This window comes from Phyllobates terribilis, unplaced genomic scaffold (assembly GCF_046119375.1).
Source record: "Phyllobates terribilis strain yellow unplaced genomic scaffold, ASM4611937v1 Scaffold_4__5_contigs__length_816908805, whole genome shotgun sequence".
NCBI lineage: Eukaryota > Metazoa > Chordata > Amphibia > Anura > Dendrobatidae > Phyllobates > Phyllobates terribilis.
In genome coordinates this window covers 592905712-592921198 of record NW_027362764.1, presented here as the reverse complement: position 1 = coordinate 592921198, position 15487 = coordinate 592905712, and the positions used below count along the sequence as shown (strand labels likewise).

The 15487-nt window shown below is 41.1% G+C and overlaps 1 protein-coding gene across 1 annotated transcript in view; it reads left to right on the top strand.

The window, feature by feature from the left end:
- The window catches only part of CDH2 (cadherin 2), a 326031-nt gene that overhangs the window by 280945 nt on the left and 29599 nt on the right, over nt 1–15487 (top strand). The window contains exons 7-8 of the mRNA XM_073679198.1: nt 3813–3985; nt 6110–6247. Coding sequence (XP_073535299.1) covers nt 3813–3985; nt 6110–6247 — 311 coding nt within the window. The remainder of the gene's footprint in view (nt 1–3812; nt 3986–6109; nt 6248–15487) is intronic.

Below are 15487 nucleotides of genomic sequence, written 5' to 3'. Positions count from 1 at the left end.
ATAGATAGATAGATAGATAGATAGATAGATAGATAGATGATAGATAGCTCAGGAAAAAAAGCAGCATTCCAATCCATAGAAGTGAAAAAGAAGAGCTTCTTACCAATGTTTAAAAATGCTTAAAGAAGGCTCGTTCTTATTACTGGAGCCAAAACGTCACATTTTCACGCTAATAGTAAGTCCTATTTTTTCACTTCTATGGATTGGATTGCTGCATTATGTATTTTTTGTACTCATGTTAAAGAGATCATCCGGAACTTTTAATATTTTTGCTCATGGAGCTAAGAACTAACACGCAGGTAGTTAGCAACTACCTTCCTGTTCTGCCCGACGCTGGTTTCTGCTGGCTCAGAGCGGTCACGGACCAATCTTGCCAGTGATTTTGCGACTTCCGCTGATGTTGACAAAGCAGCATCTTCTCTTCCACTTTGCTCAGTTGAAGGGGCATCTTTGCTGACTTCATTCTGATTTTTTTGTAGTAGATAGATCGATAAACATCTTAAAGTAGATAGATACCATAAGGTATACACAGATATGAGATTGTAAAGTTGTATGTTTTGTCTTTGCATTTTATATTGAATCTACATATCTAATGGTTCCGTGGTTTATTTAGTCTTGGGCGGAATTTGTCATTAGATTCATGCTGCTTGAGCCATGACCAGCATGAATCAGCCCGCCAGTGTGATTGCAGCTAGATATGTCTTTCAGAAAAATCATAGTTTGAAAGCTGGCTTGGACTTAAGAGACCCGACTAGTCCAGTGCTGCCCCCGACCAGCTTCTTCCCGCACCACAACAGTTGATTGACATGGGAGACCCCGGTCGGCTCTGCAAACTATATTTTCTCTTAAACACCCGATTGTTTCTCAGACTGATATATCTGGCTGTAATCGCACAGCTAGGCTCTGATTCATGTTCCTATGGTTCGGTCAACATAAATCTAACAACAGGACCCCTTTAAATTATTTTCTATGGCTGACTGATAATCTAGAGTATTTTCCGGTCACATTGATTGACTAACTAGCTAGGCCCATGTTGCAGCATGTATAGATACAAAAAGGAATGAGTTGTGCACAAGCAAAATATTGTTCCAATTTGTTTGGTTTAGACGTGACTTCTCTGGGGCCTATAATTTTCATCTAGAGTAATTTTATGAACCGGAATTATCAATTACAACAATATCACAATTTCTGCATGCGCACACTTCAATGTGTTGACAGGTGATAACATAAGTGCCACATGCTAATTATATTCTTCAGAAATAATGATACCTTTCTCTAGTTAACATGTAAGTTATCATTTTGTAGTGAATTTTATTCCAAGGTTACATTTAGTGGGCAAAACTTATGTTAGTATGAAAAAAAGAATCACCATCTTTGTTATCCTCAGGTTAGATGTGTCATAATTGTCTGCCGATGCAGGTCCAGCATGTTTCTCCAGAATAGGGGCTTCTGACCCCCCGTTGTGTCTGGTGCTATGGCTAAGCAAGTGTATCCAGCTGGTTCTGAACTCCGCATTTATGGCTGTGCTGTACCAGGCAGGATGGGGGTGAGGAGACCTCGTTTCTGGAGATGGGTGCAGGTCAAAAAAGGGGCTTTTCTAGCATTCTAGTGCTGTACTGACATATTGGTAGTCACCCATGCTTCCACAAATTGATAAAGAAACAATTGAATATAATTTATAGTTACTTATAGAAGACAGCTCAAAAATATAATCTATTGTGATTTTTTTATAGGGGTTTTCCGAGAGCCAAATCTAAAATATCTAAAACCATGAAATACTATAAATAGTTAAAAAATGATCAGAATAGCCAGAAAATAATTTTATGCAGGTAAAACACAGCTCTGACATTTGTTAGTTTACATACTGGTAATGGGCGTTCCTTTATCTTCACAAACTACACTTCCCATCATTCTTTCACCCCTGTAACTCCTCCTCTGTGTTCTCTGTATCACATCCCCCACAGCAGTGGCTTCCCCTTATCTCTGCACATTGTCTGTGAGGATCTGTAAAGCCCCCGTCTCACATAGCGAGATCGCTAGCGAGATCGCTGCTGTGTCACGGTTTTGGTGACGCAACAGCGACCTCACCAGCGATGTCGCTATGTGTGACACTTTGCAGCGATCTGGCCCCTGCTGTGAGGTCGCTGATCGCTGCAAAGTGTCCTGGACCATTTTTTGGTCGTTGCCCTCCCGCTGGTCAGCACACATCGCTGTGTGTGACCAGCGGGAGCAGCGATCAGGCTGGTAACCATGATAAACATTGGGTTACTAGGGGCACACGCGCACCTAGTAACCCGTTGTTTATCATGGTTACGAGCCTGCTAAAGTGAGCGGTAACCTCCAGCTCACTGTAGCAGAGTGGTAACCATGATAAACAACGGGTTACTAGGTGCGCGTGTGCCCCTAATAACCCGCTGTTTATCATGGTTACCAGCCTGCTCCTGCTTCAGCAGGCTGGTAACCGGAGCAGGACATCGTGGAAAGATTCTTTCCCCTGATCGTTGGTGAGCCTGCCTGTTTGACAGCTCACCAGCGACCACATAGCGACGCAGCAACGATCCCTGACAGGTCGTATCGTTGTCGGGATCGTTGCAGCGTCGCTAAGTGGGACGGGGCCTTTACTGTCTGCTGCTGTCTGAGATTGCAGTTCCAATACAGCAATTGCCTCCCTTGCTCAGTTTCCTGATGCTTGCCAGTTCTATTAACCTTTAGAAGTCAGACCCATCCTGCATTATATCACTCTTTTCAGACCCATCCTGCATTACATCACTCTTTTCAGACCCATCCTGCATTACACCACTCCTTTAAGACCTATACTGGATTAGATCGCTCGTCTCAGCCCCTCCATATATGGTACCATTGTGCATTTCATCGCTCTTCTTAGCACCTCTATATACAATACCAATCTGCAGTACATCGTTTCTCTCAACCTCTCTATGTACAGTATAAATCTGCATTATACTGCTCCTTTCAACTCCATCCTACAGTACATCACTCCTCTCAGCCAGATCATACTGTACATCATTCCTCTCAGCCCCTCTATATACAGTATCATCCTGCAGCACATTTCTCCTCTCAGCCCTTGTATATATAGTACCATCATGCAATACATCACTCATCTCTGCCCCATCCTGCTATACATTGCTCTCCTCAGGCACTTTATATATAGACTCATTCTGCAGTGCATAACTTATCTCTGCCCCATCCTGCAGCACATCATTATTTTAAACCCCATTCTGGTGTGCATTGCTCCTCTCAGCCCCATCTCACAGCACATCATTCTTCTTACATATATGAATGAGTGGGGAGTGCGCTGCCTGCTCCCTCTCTTACTGTACATGGAACTCCTGATATTCCCCATAGGCAGAATTATTCAGGAGTCCTGGATAAGCAGGAAAGGTAACTGAGATGATGCTCCTCAATCATTCGTGTGTGATTGCCCCAACAAAACCTGTGCAAGAGCAGAGAAACAGCAGGGTATGTACAGGGGCAGTCAAACTACTTTTTCACCACAAGAGTGTAGGAGAGGAATCCGGGATCGTGCATGCGAGATCCTAAATTTCAGCACTGTCCATATGCTGATGTCTGCAATGACATTACGTATCCTGGACTGCACAGTTAGGGCTGAAAACTTGTGGTCTCTACATGATCTGCACACGAGACTAGACAGGACCAACATTTTTAATATAAGTATATTACAAGTCAGTCTACATTGCTGTGGGAATGCTTAGGGACAAATAAAAAAATATTTTGGACAACCCCTTTAGTGAATGTGACTACATTAATAGCTTTTTGCCTTATATAATTTTTAGGATCGTATGTTATGACTCTTACTGCTATTGATGGAGATGATGCCAAACAACCCAATGGCATGCTAAGATATAAGATCCTGTCCCAGACTCCTGATACCCCTTCTCTCAACATGTTTACAATCAACAACGAGACGGGAGATATTATCACTTTGGCAGCAGGACTTGATCGGGAGGTAAGAAATATGTTTGTACATTATATGTATTCTAAATATGATGGCCATGCTTCTGGAAGTGGAGAAAAGTAGTGTCAAAATGTGTAAGCCATGCTGCATAGCATAGATGATATCAGCAACACGGAGAGGTACAGGCTCTATAGTCTCCTGATGACAGGTAAAGAGCCCAGATCTGACCAAACCCCTTACAAGACATTTATGGCATCTTCTAGAATAGCCCTCTAAGACATGGTAGTTATAGCCTCTTTCACATTCATTGATGCTAAATAGCTGCCAAAATGCAATTCTGTACAGAAGTCCTCATTTAGTGACTCATAATCCACTTCCCCCCTGTTTTAAAAACTTGGGGTTGTACATTTTTCATTCTTGTGTAATATAACAATTAAATCATTAATCTTGCTGAGTCTCATGCCAAACTCTGTGTAAGACCAAGTTCACATGTTCCAGATTCTACATACCGCCTTCACATGGTTCAGGAAAATATCTGCAGAGTAATTAATCCGCAACAGATTTTGAATTCCACGTCATGGTTACTGCTTTAGAAAGGTTCATGTTTTATAATTACTGTAAGAAAAAATTGAAATATTTCTAACAGTAGCCAGTTCTGACCTCTGGTCCAGTATTCTTTTGCAGCCGAGCTTCACTTCTGCGGCCGGCATCCTTGGCTTGGCATCTCCTGTATGTCTGTGTCTCTTCCAAGTCTGTGCAGGAGATGCAAGGACCGGAAGTGAGGAACTGGGCACCATGAATCTTTTTGCTCATCTTTTTTTGAAATATTTAAAGCAATTACAAAGCAGGATCTTTTCTAAACAGGTAATACATGAATAAAGCGGAATCATTTCATTATGAAAAGTTGTCGCACTTTGTAATAGCCTCCATGTTTCAATTCTCAGCCATTTTCAAAATCTCTTCTTTTTGTCACTGAATGCAAACATTCTTGCCTTAGTCCTGCTGTCACAGATTACTGATGGAGTGACATCTGGGAAGCACAATCATCCTGGAGTCTATAGATTCAATCTTCTGTTGTGTTTAGCTCACAATGGACTACACTCATTTTCAGTCTGTAAATGTAAATCAAAGGGGATATCCACTACTATGTTTCCCCGCCAGTAAAATAATACCACATATACTCATCTCCGGTGCGGGCTTTGTTCCAACGATGTTGGCACTGGCTCTCCCGGGGCTTGTGTGACACTGTTATGTCACGAAATCCCTGGCTTCATTCTCATCTCCTTTGGCCAAATCAAGACATCAGAAGGAAGTGAAAGTTCGTCCATAGGAGAGGAGAGTGAAACCAGTGCTGATTGCCCGCGACTTAATATCATGCGAGCCCTGGAAGATCCAGTGCCGACACCGCTGGAACGGCGACCGCATCGGAGGCGAGTATAAGTGTTATTATTTTACTGGGGGAAAACTTAGGGATTGAGAAAGGGTTGTCTGAGTAGTGGATAACCCTTTAAAGTGTTTCCATTCACTGGCAATAATCAGAGATATTAAAGATCGAAAAGTAATTGAGTTATATTGGAAAGTAAAGTAATTAAGCTTTATTTACATCTCTCTACATTTCAAGTTCATATTCTTGAATCATCGGGAAAAAGTGTTTTTTCAGTACAGAGCATGTTTATTCATCAGGATGTTAGGAAATTGACTTACGTTGTGTTTTTTTGCCCTTGTGTTCTTTATCTAAGCTTTTTTACTTTAGTAAGAACACATAGCACATCTCTTTTGAGGAGACTAACACAAGTGACGTAAAGGTGATATCAACAGTAATAATTGTGTAATTGAATAGAAAAATAACAAGGCTTCGGGGCTCAGAGGTCCTTACTTCAAAAGCGTGATTACCGTTTTCTATGTGGTTGAAAGCCAAATTGTTTCAACAGAATTTATTCCAGCAAATATTTTCACAAGGTTATAGCCGCGTTGTATACGTTCTCCATAAAAGCAGAAAGCCTAGCAGGTATCATCATGGCGCAGTGATTAAACGTGTTAAGGCAGCTGGTATTCCTGGCATTAAACGTCATAACTCAGCATGGTAATGATACACAGTTTAAGCAGGATTGCACTGTTCTTTAAAACGCCAACAAGATCTTAACACAATTACCGATGCTATTTTATGTCTTGTAGAAAGTGCAACGATATACATTAATAATTCAAGCCACAGACATGGAAGGAAATCCAACATATGGTCTCTCAAACACAGCAACTGCTGTCATTTCTGTGACAGATGTCAATGACAACCCTCCAGAGTTCACGTCAATGACTGTAAGTATAGATTAGCCGTACCCAAGAAATACTGATGTCAGGCCAAGACAAAAGTTACCTGCTTGAAAGGATACACAAACTTTATCTTGTTCTGTTCTATTTTGTGTGAGGGAAAGTCTAATATGTGACACGTAGAAGGAAGAAAATTAAGGACAGGTATTATCTCGTGCTTGGTACAAACACGTTGGGATGAAAATATTTCAATATATAAAGATACAATATTTGTTAATTATTACATAGATATAAATATATATATAGTTTTGAATTAGAATGTGAAGCTTATTACACTGCTGATAAATATCTTGCATGTGGGCACTCGCTTGGGCAGGAAATCCTTCGCTTTTGATATAACTTGGGTTGGTGTATTTTTTTTCACATATTGAAAAGCATTGTCAACTATATATATATATATTTTTTTTAATTTAACAGCAGAAAACTAGGTTCAAGGGAATCTGTCAGCAGGTGTTTCCTATGTAATCCGACAGCACAGTGTTGCAGGGACAGAGACCTTTATTCCAGTTGACTGGGTGTAGCACTTATCATTGAGTCACAGTCTTTCTTCTCTGTAGCAGATTTAGCAGAGCTGAGACGTTGAGCTGTGTATAACTCCGCCACACTACCGATTAGCAGCTTTTTGTGTACATTGAATAGTAAGCGTAAGAGGATATGGGCAGCGAAGTGGCTCATTGGTTAGCACTGCAGCCTTGCAGCACTGGGCTCCTGGGCACAAATCCCACCAAGGACAACATCTGCAAGGAGTTTGTATGTTCTCCCCGTGTTTGTGTGGGTTTCCTCCGGGTTCTCCGGTTTCCTCCCACACTCCAAAGACATACTGATAGGGAATCTGGATTGTGAGCCCCAATGGGGACAGTGCCCATAATGTCTTTGAAAATTGTCTGAATTGTAAAGCGCTGTGGAATATGTTGGCGCTATATAAATGAAAAGATTATTATTAAAAAGATTATTATAAGAGAAAGATGCTAATCAGTGCTGGGTGAGTGATTGGACTAGTAGGCACGAGGCCAGTTGTCCTGTGTAAACAGGACTTTCACAGCTGAGAACAATGGCAGTCTATGCTCCCTGAGCCATCTATTACAGATGGCTCAGTGCTCACCATTTGCTTTGGTCTGTAAACAGGCATTTAAACGACTGCCGATTAGTAAAGGTTTACCAATCGGTGGTCGTATTGTCTGCGGTCAGTTTGTGTAAACAGACCCATTTACTTAAGAGTCCTTAATCCTTCCTTGTAGAAGCTTAAATGGGTTGTCAAACAGAAAATACATCGTACATTAGATCTCTAGCAATCCAAAATGGTTTAAATGCTATAAAGTGGCTCACTTAGCCTTGTTCTTCGAGTGTCTGGTTTCTTTTTGATTCCAGTTATTACTTTCGAAAGAAATATAACTTCGAAGACGTATATTTCGCACCTATTTAGAAATACCTCAGATTTTTCTTAGCAGCAGTCTTGGCATTGCTTCTGCATTTATAATTGCACAGAAACACTATAATAAATCCTCGAGAAGGAAATCCGACTGTTGGTGCAGATTTCCTTCAATGCAATTATAAGGATATGGGCATGAAGAGGGGATTCATGTTACAGGGGTTTTTTACACTTTATCAAGTTCCATTCCAGATTTGTTTTGGCTGTGATATTTATTATACTGTAAGCTTGACCTTACCCGTAACCGCACATCTGTGCTTCCTTACTGTAGACATGCTAGACTACACTACTAATTCGACAAATACTTGAGAATGAAATCATTGTCCTAAATAGCTGACTGCATTGGGAGGTATATTTGGAGAAGTGCGGAGACTGAGATATGAAGTGAGAGTGCCTCGGTCGGTGCTTGGCGGAGAGGATAAGTGCATGTACAGTGAGGAGCACGAGGTGCCATTGACATCTTACATGCACCCAATGCTGGGCATTACACGGCTCCTGCAGATACAGAGAGGAGATGAATGGACCTCCTACTGGTGCTTCTAGTTTGCCCCCTTTTCCTAGACAGCGACGTCTTTATTTAAACTTGCAGCAAACTTTAATTGACCTTCATCTACTCCTTGCTGTTATCACATTAAGAATTAACAATTCTGATTTTTTCATTTCAGTCTCTGAAGTTGTCATCAGTAATAAGTGAAAATTCACAGATCTTCTGCAATTTGTTAATTATAATGGAATGAAAAGCTGTGAAACTGTTTTCCCCTAAATTCCTGTGGAGACAGAAATCTGACTTTAAGATATCAGAAACATAACCACAGTGACACACATACACATCAGAGAGTTGTCTGGTCCCCAAACCTGATTTATTCTCCCTGCAGCCGATCACTTCTGGTATTTGGGGCGGTGCAGGGGGCTGTACTCACTCCCTGTGCACATTGATTGACCGCCTGCTCTACAGTGTGTGTATGGAGCTGGCTGTCAGTCAATGTGCCGGTCAGTGATTACAACCATACGCACCGTGTAGTGAGCTGTGATTGTAATAGCCCCCTGCACCGCATGTCTATAACTGTGGTTAACCTGTTGCTGCCTCAACTAATGCCTACCTGTTGTTTACATGGTAAGCCTGTCTATTGCTGCAATGTTATAAATATGAAAAACCTACAAGAAGCAAAATGAACATAAACCCTGCTGTAAATAAATAAAATCAAGTGCATTTAAATAAAATAGGGTTCTTAGTAACACCGTTTTTGATCAAAAATAGTATATAAGCCATCCCACCATCAACAAGGTGAACCCGTTCGGGATAGTCCTACACTGCCTAATATTAAAAACCTTACCACGTGTCAAAGTTGACCTCTGTGTGAATAAGGGCAGACTGAGGCCCCGTTCCCAAACTATGAACAACAGCCAAGCGAAGCTTTTAAATGTCTAAAAGCTCTAGGAAGGGCGGCCACGCCCAGGTGTGCACAGAATGCAAAATATACAAGAAAAAAACACAAAATTTGAGCTTGGTTTAAAATGGTACACATGCTGCACATAAGTGCATGTTTCACAATGGCCATAAATCAGAAAAACCTACAAGAAGCAAAATGAAAATAATCATCTGACCATCGTAACCTTCATAGTAGAAAATGTGAACTTCTGCTTGTTTAAAAGTTTTCAGTCCAGTGGTATAGAAAGCAAAGCAGCTCTGTCTCTGAAGATCACTTCTAAAGGGAAACTTTGGCAAGAAAGATCTTTAAGACCTTGTTTCTGAAATGTTGTGGCCCGTAGGTGTCATGGGCTTCAATGCAGACTCTGCCTCCTTTACTTTTTCCCATGATCAGCAGCCATTAGGAAGTTGCAGCATGCTGTGCTTCTTGGCAACAGTGACAGTAATAGCCCTTCCTAAAAGACGGCACCATAGGGCTTTATTCAATCTTTAGTGCAGGTTGTCCTAGACGTTGTGAAGTATGAGTGATCTATAAGACTTTCTCTAATGTCACATACATCTGTCTGACCTCTGCCACGTTGGCGCTGCACAAGAGAAGAAACTGTAGGTTTTATACCATGGAATTACATAAATACAATGGCTAATAAGCTCAGCTCAGATCTTTCTACAGAAATGACTCTGAGATGCTTTACAGGTGCTTTAAATAATTTCCATAGATAGTGCATCAATCCTCGGAGAGAGGCCAATATTTCTTTATTATATGGTTCTAAAGTGTGTTTATTATTTTGTCATTCATTTTATAGCATGTAGGAATGAACTGAGTTAAAATGCCATACGGGCGACTCATACAGGTATTTTATTTTTGGCTGAAATCTTCCAACTCCATGATTTATAGGTTTTCAATCTAGACAGGATTTCTATATAATTGAAAACAACTTCAAGATTTGATTCTAAATCTACAAAAAACATTCTCCTGAAAGCTGCGGGCCTACATTTCTAACAATGTTAATGCAAATTAAATAAGGATTTATTTTTTAAAGAACATTTTACATTTAAAATCTGCAAATCACTTTTTTTTGGAAATGATATTACTGGTATTTTACCCTCGAAAAATCAGTCCAAAGTGGAGGCCATCAGGTGTCTTCTGTCTAACTTGCTTCTGCCTGTTGTCAAATGTAATCCGTCTCATTCAGCAGATACGTTGAGACATATTGCAGGAAAGAGGGGCAAGTCTTTGTCTTTATCTCTGCCAGGCTACATATAGCAAAGATATAAGAGTGGACTTTCAATTCAAGGCAACATAATACCAGGTGCAGTACATGCTGAGAAATGAGGGGAGATGGAGTTCCAGCACCTCTAGTGCAGGTAGAATGATGAAAAAAACTCAAGTTTATGCCAAGTTACAGAGCAGGAGAAAAAGGGCAGTTCCTGACATATTAGACTGGTATGTGCACCAAACTTAATTGTAAAGTGTCGCTGGGGATGAGGGCAGCAAAACTATGTTTTTCCATAGGTTTTGTGACTACATTCCACTGGATATGTCTGTAGTCAGCTTTGCATATTGTTTATAGAGGACTATGTGGGGCCTATTATTCTGTATGGAGGACTATACGGGGCCCATTATTCTCTATGGAGCACTATGTGAGGCCCAATATTCTGTATGGAGGACTATGTGGGCCCATTATTCTGTATGGAGGTCTATGTGGGCCCATTATTCTGTATAGAGGACTATGTGGGCCCATTATTCTGTATGGAGGTCTATGTGGGCCCATTATTCTGTATAGAGGACTATGTAGGCCCATTTTCTGTATGGAGGTCTATGTGGGTCCATTATTCTGTATGGAGGGGTATGTGGGCCCATTATTCTCTATGGAGCACTATGTGAGGCCCATTATTCTGTATGGAGGACTATGTAGGTTCATTATTCTGTATGGAGGACAATGTGGGATCCATTATTCTGTATGGAGCACTATGTGGGTCCATTATTCTATGGAGGTCTATGTGCTGCCCATTATACTTTATGGAGGATTATGTCGGGACCATTATTCTGTATGGAGGACTATGTGGGGCCCATTATTCTGTATACTGGTTGGCCCGCGACTTAGTCCAAGTTTTTCATTTTGGCTCCCTGTGTGTTTGAGTTTGACATCTCTGCTTTAGGGCCTCCTGGAGAGAACTACTACCCCAAATGGAAGGCCTGATCAATATACTCAAAGTGCTTAGCCTCATTTTATTTTGCAGGATTCTCCAATAAGAAATAATTGAGTCATAAACCATGAGGATAAACAATAGAAAAGACAATGAGGGGATCAGGAGGACCAAGAGAAAGAAGAAACACAATATGGCCAGCTGAAAATGGGATAAGGAAGCATATAAAATAAGGCCACTCACTTAAAGGGGTCCAAACCGGTCAGTCTTCAGTCTCTCCATGTGACTTCAGACTTATGAATCCCACCAGTGCACGCACTGTGCGCTGCGGGGGTTAGGTGGTTTCTGAACCGGGACCGGAGGATATGTGTGAGTTATACGTACTCCTGGGCAGAACCCATCTAGTGGGTGCGGCCTTGCTCCAGACACTTTTATAGAACGAGGCCACGCCAACTGGATGGCTCCGTCACTAGTCGGGGCATGGCCTCGCTCCATACAAGTGTATGGAGTGAGGCCACGCCCACTTTATGGGTTCTGCCCTGGAGTATGTATAATGCATACTTACCCTCCAGTCCTGGCTCAGAAACTGGCGAATCCTCGCACTGCACAGTGCGTGCACTGATGAGATTCATAAGTCTGCAGTCACACAGAGTAACTGCAGACTTATTGATTTGGACCAGACAACCCCTTTAGCAAAATGGCCAAAAGCAAAGTAAAATTACCAGAACAGGAGGCTGTGTAGGTTTGGCACGTATGTTTTGATCAACAATGAACAATTGGCAGTAGAAGTGGGACAAAACATGCACAACTGCTAATAAGCAAAGTACTTTTATACTGTGTGTACTAAATATGTGACTTGTTTCATTTATATGGGCCATGTAGCAGGAATTGAATAAACAAACTGTTAATGGAAATGTCATAATATAGACAGCTACGTGGGAAGAATAGAGCCCATGTATAAAAATAATGTAGAAAGCTAAAAGCTGGAGAAGTTGCCAAAAATCAACCAATTAGATGCAGTTTACAGTTCATACATGTTTCTAAGAGTTCTTTGGAGAATGTTGCTAGGTGCTATTGGCCACTGATCTAGCTTTATACTGTATCTATCTTATGGGCTACAAGTCAAATTAAGCTTTATGAACAGTGATGTATTACTAATTTGTGCTAGTCGTACAGATGTCTACTTCCTCAAATTTTCTCTTAGTTCAAATATGGCAAGATAGTGTGAAATAACCAGCTCTGGGAAACAACAACAACAAAACATGATTTCCAGGTACTCTGTTAGGAGATACTTATGCCGTATGTGACCACTTAGTGGCTGTGATGTAATTTGCAGCCTATCAGAGGTTTTTGCAAGCATGTTGCAAGAGTGTATTGAATTTGTATTGTAGGAAATTAGAGTTCTTAATGCAATTAGCGGGAAGGTTATAGCGGACACATATTAGCTTTATATGTTACCATACTGTACTGTTGTAATAGACTCTGGAAGAAAACTGTAGGCTATCATAAGATGCACCAGATGTTGGCACATTACAAGCCATGGAGTCTTTGGTCCAATTCGTCGGTTTTCTACAGAATTTTGGCATAAAACTTTTGAAATCACTCACAAATGTTTCACAACTAGTAGACTTTAGGGAATTTTGAAACTTTTAGCATTTTTACATCAACTCATTCTACTTTTTGAAATGTGAACATAGCTTCACCGGGAAGGGACATAGCCAAGCGAATTCATCAGAGATGCACCAAATTCATCCACAATTGCACACCTCTTCTTGAGTTCGATACACCTTACTGCAGTGTACTGTTCATCAAGGTTGGCATGCGAAACGCCAGCTTCTATGAATTGTTTCGCTTCTTTCACTTCACTTCTGCATAGATGGGTGCTGAGGGTTTGCAGGACGTCACTGACTTTAGATAGAAAAAAATAAATGAATAGATATTTTTACCATTTGAATACACATCTAACGTCATGTGCTGTATTCATTGCTATTTTATAAGATGGGATTTTTTTTAAATCTATATCTTATGCTTATTATTAAAGTGGTTTTATCTTTGATTTGATTTAGAACTAAAGGTGAACTTGCCTGAAGAAATCCTTCAGAATGTATTGATTACGGAATGAAACAGACTTTTATCAAAGACAGCCCCTTACACCTATGAATCTCATTCGGAGCAGAAACCCATTGAATCATATTTAGACGGTGGCTCCTCCAGATGACATTACAATGAATTGAATTAGGAGCTCGCTTCAGAATGTCTCTCCATTTGTTAGCACTCTCTTCTTTCAACCATATTAAGTGCAACCATAACTAATGTTTTACAGACTAGAACAGACATTGAGGGCCGGTGTGAGGCTTGCTTTTCGTCTTTAATAAAATAAGAAGCCCTCAATCAATAAACCACATCTAATCTGTCTGATCTTCGAGACAGCCAAACAGAAGGAGATGGACTTGATTCTTCCTCTTCTGTCCTTCATTTTTTTTTACTTATTTGCTGCACTCCCTCAGTCAAATCCATTCCACAGCTGGTCTTTTAAAGGGTCACCCAGTTTAAACCACTAAGCTCCTGATTTCAGGGTTTGTAACAAAATCTGCTTTCAAGTTTCAACCCCTTGAGTGCCATGGGGATTATTATTATCCTTGTAAAGCTGTAATATCTTAGCCATAGACTTATGACATTGCATTAATGTAAGTTGAAGTAGAATGATTTGAATGTTCTTCTTAGTAAGCGTACATATTACATACATACCTATATATCAACTAGTGAAAAACTGAATTTTTAACTCTTTCTTTTGGAGCTCAGTAGACTTTCTTGTAGCCATATGGAAAATCACTGCCATTGTGACATTGTGATTTTATGATGAACTGTGTTGGATCACGTATGCCCCTATCCTACTTGTGTATATATTTGCACACATATATTTTAAAAACACTGGTATAGGTATACATTTAGGTAGCATTTTATAGAAAATTAGTGGCAGACCACTTGGCGTCTATGAGACCCATAAGTCCCAGGGGTCTAATGCTGTTCGGCCCTGTTCTTTATCATCCCTCCCCAGCATCATAATTTCTTCAGATGCAGATACCATTGAATAGAATGCTGAACCAGAGAGCTGTCGGCTCCTTGTTCCACCAATGAGCCAGTGCATCTGAGTCCTAGTGCAGCAGGTACGGTGACGTCACTACACTGCACCTGCTGCATGGAACCTCAGTCTACACGCTGCACAGACTAGAGCAGCGCACTGAGGGAATCGGAAGAGGTGAGTAGTTTCTTTTTTATCAGGCTGTACTTGTAGATGGCGGTAGGGTGCGGTGAGGGGTGTGCTTATCATACTCTGTGGGGAAGCCATCATATTGTGAGGACAGCTGTAGGGGCATCATATTGTGTGATATTGCTGTGTGGGTCATCATACTGCGTGGGTGGGCCATCATACTGTGTGGGGAGTCATAATGTTTAAGGGACCATGAGGACCATCATACTGTGTGGGGAGCTGTGGGGGCCATCATACTGTGTGTGGGAGTTGAAGAGGCTTCACACTGTGTGAGGGACCATCATACTGTGTGGGGTGCTATGGGGGCTCTCATACTGTGTTGCAGACAATGTGTGGGATGTTTTCGTTACATCATACCGTGGAGAGGGTCACTGTGGGCATCATACTGTGTAGGGGGGTCACTGGGTGCCTCATAATGTGTGTGAGGGTGAGAACTTCATACTTTGTTGGGTGGCTGAGGGGGCATCATACTGTGAGTGGACTGTGGGGCATCATATTTTGCTAGGGCTTCTGTGTGCAAAATATTTTTTGCTAGGTCTCTAGTGTGGTCATCATACTGTGCGTGTAGGGTACTGTGGGGTATCATGCGGTGTGTTAAATGGGTTTTTATTGGCATCATACTCTATGGAGGCCATAAAATAGGTATTGTAGGTGGGAACACTAAGGGGCTTAAGTAGGGGCAAAATTACTGTGTAAATGTTTCTACACATGTCCCTCTCTCTTAGAAGTTGGGAGATATGCCCTTTTTCTGTGCCTACATGCCATGACTGCCACTTATGCTGTCCCTTTATTGATTGAACCACTACACTGCAGTATATCCAGTGTTTTAGTAGTGGTCTGCAGATATCACCACATACACACTATTTTGACATCATATAAGTAGTATTAAATCAGTGAAGAACATCGCACTTTGAACATGTTTCACTGTCTAATCATTTTCTGCAATGAGAT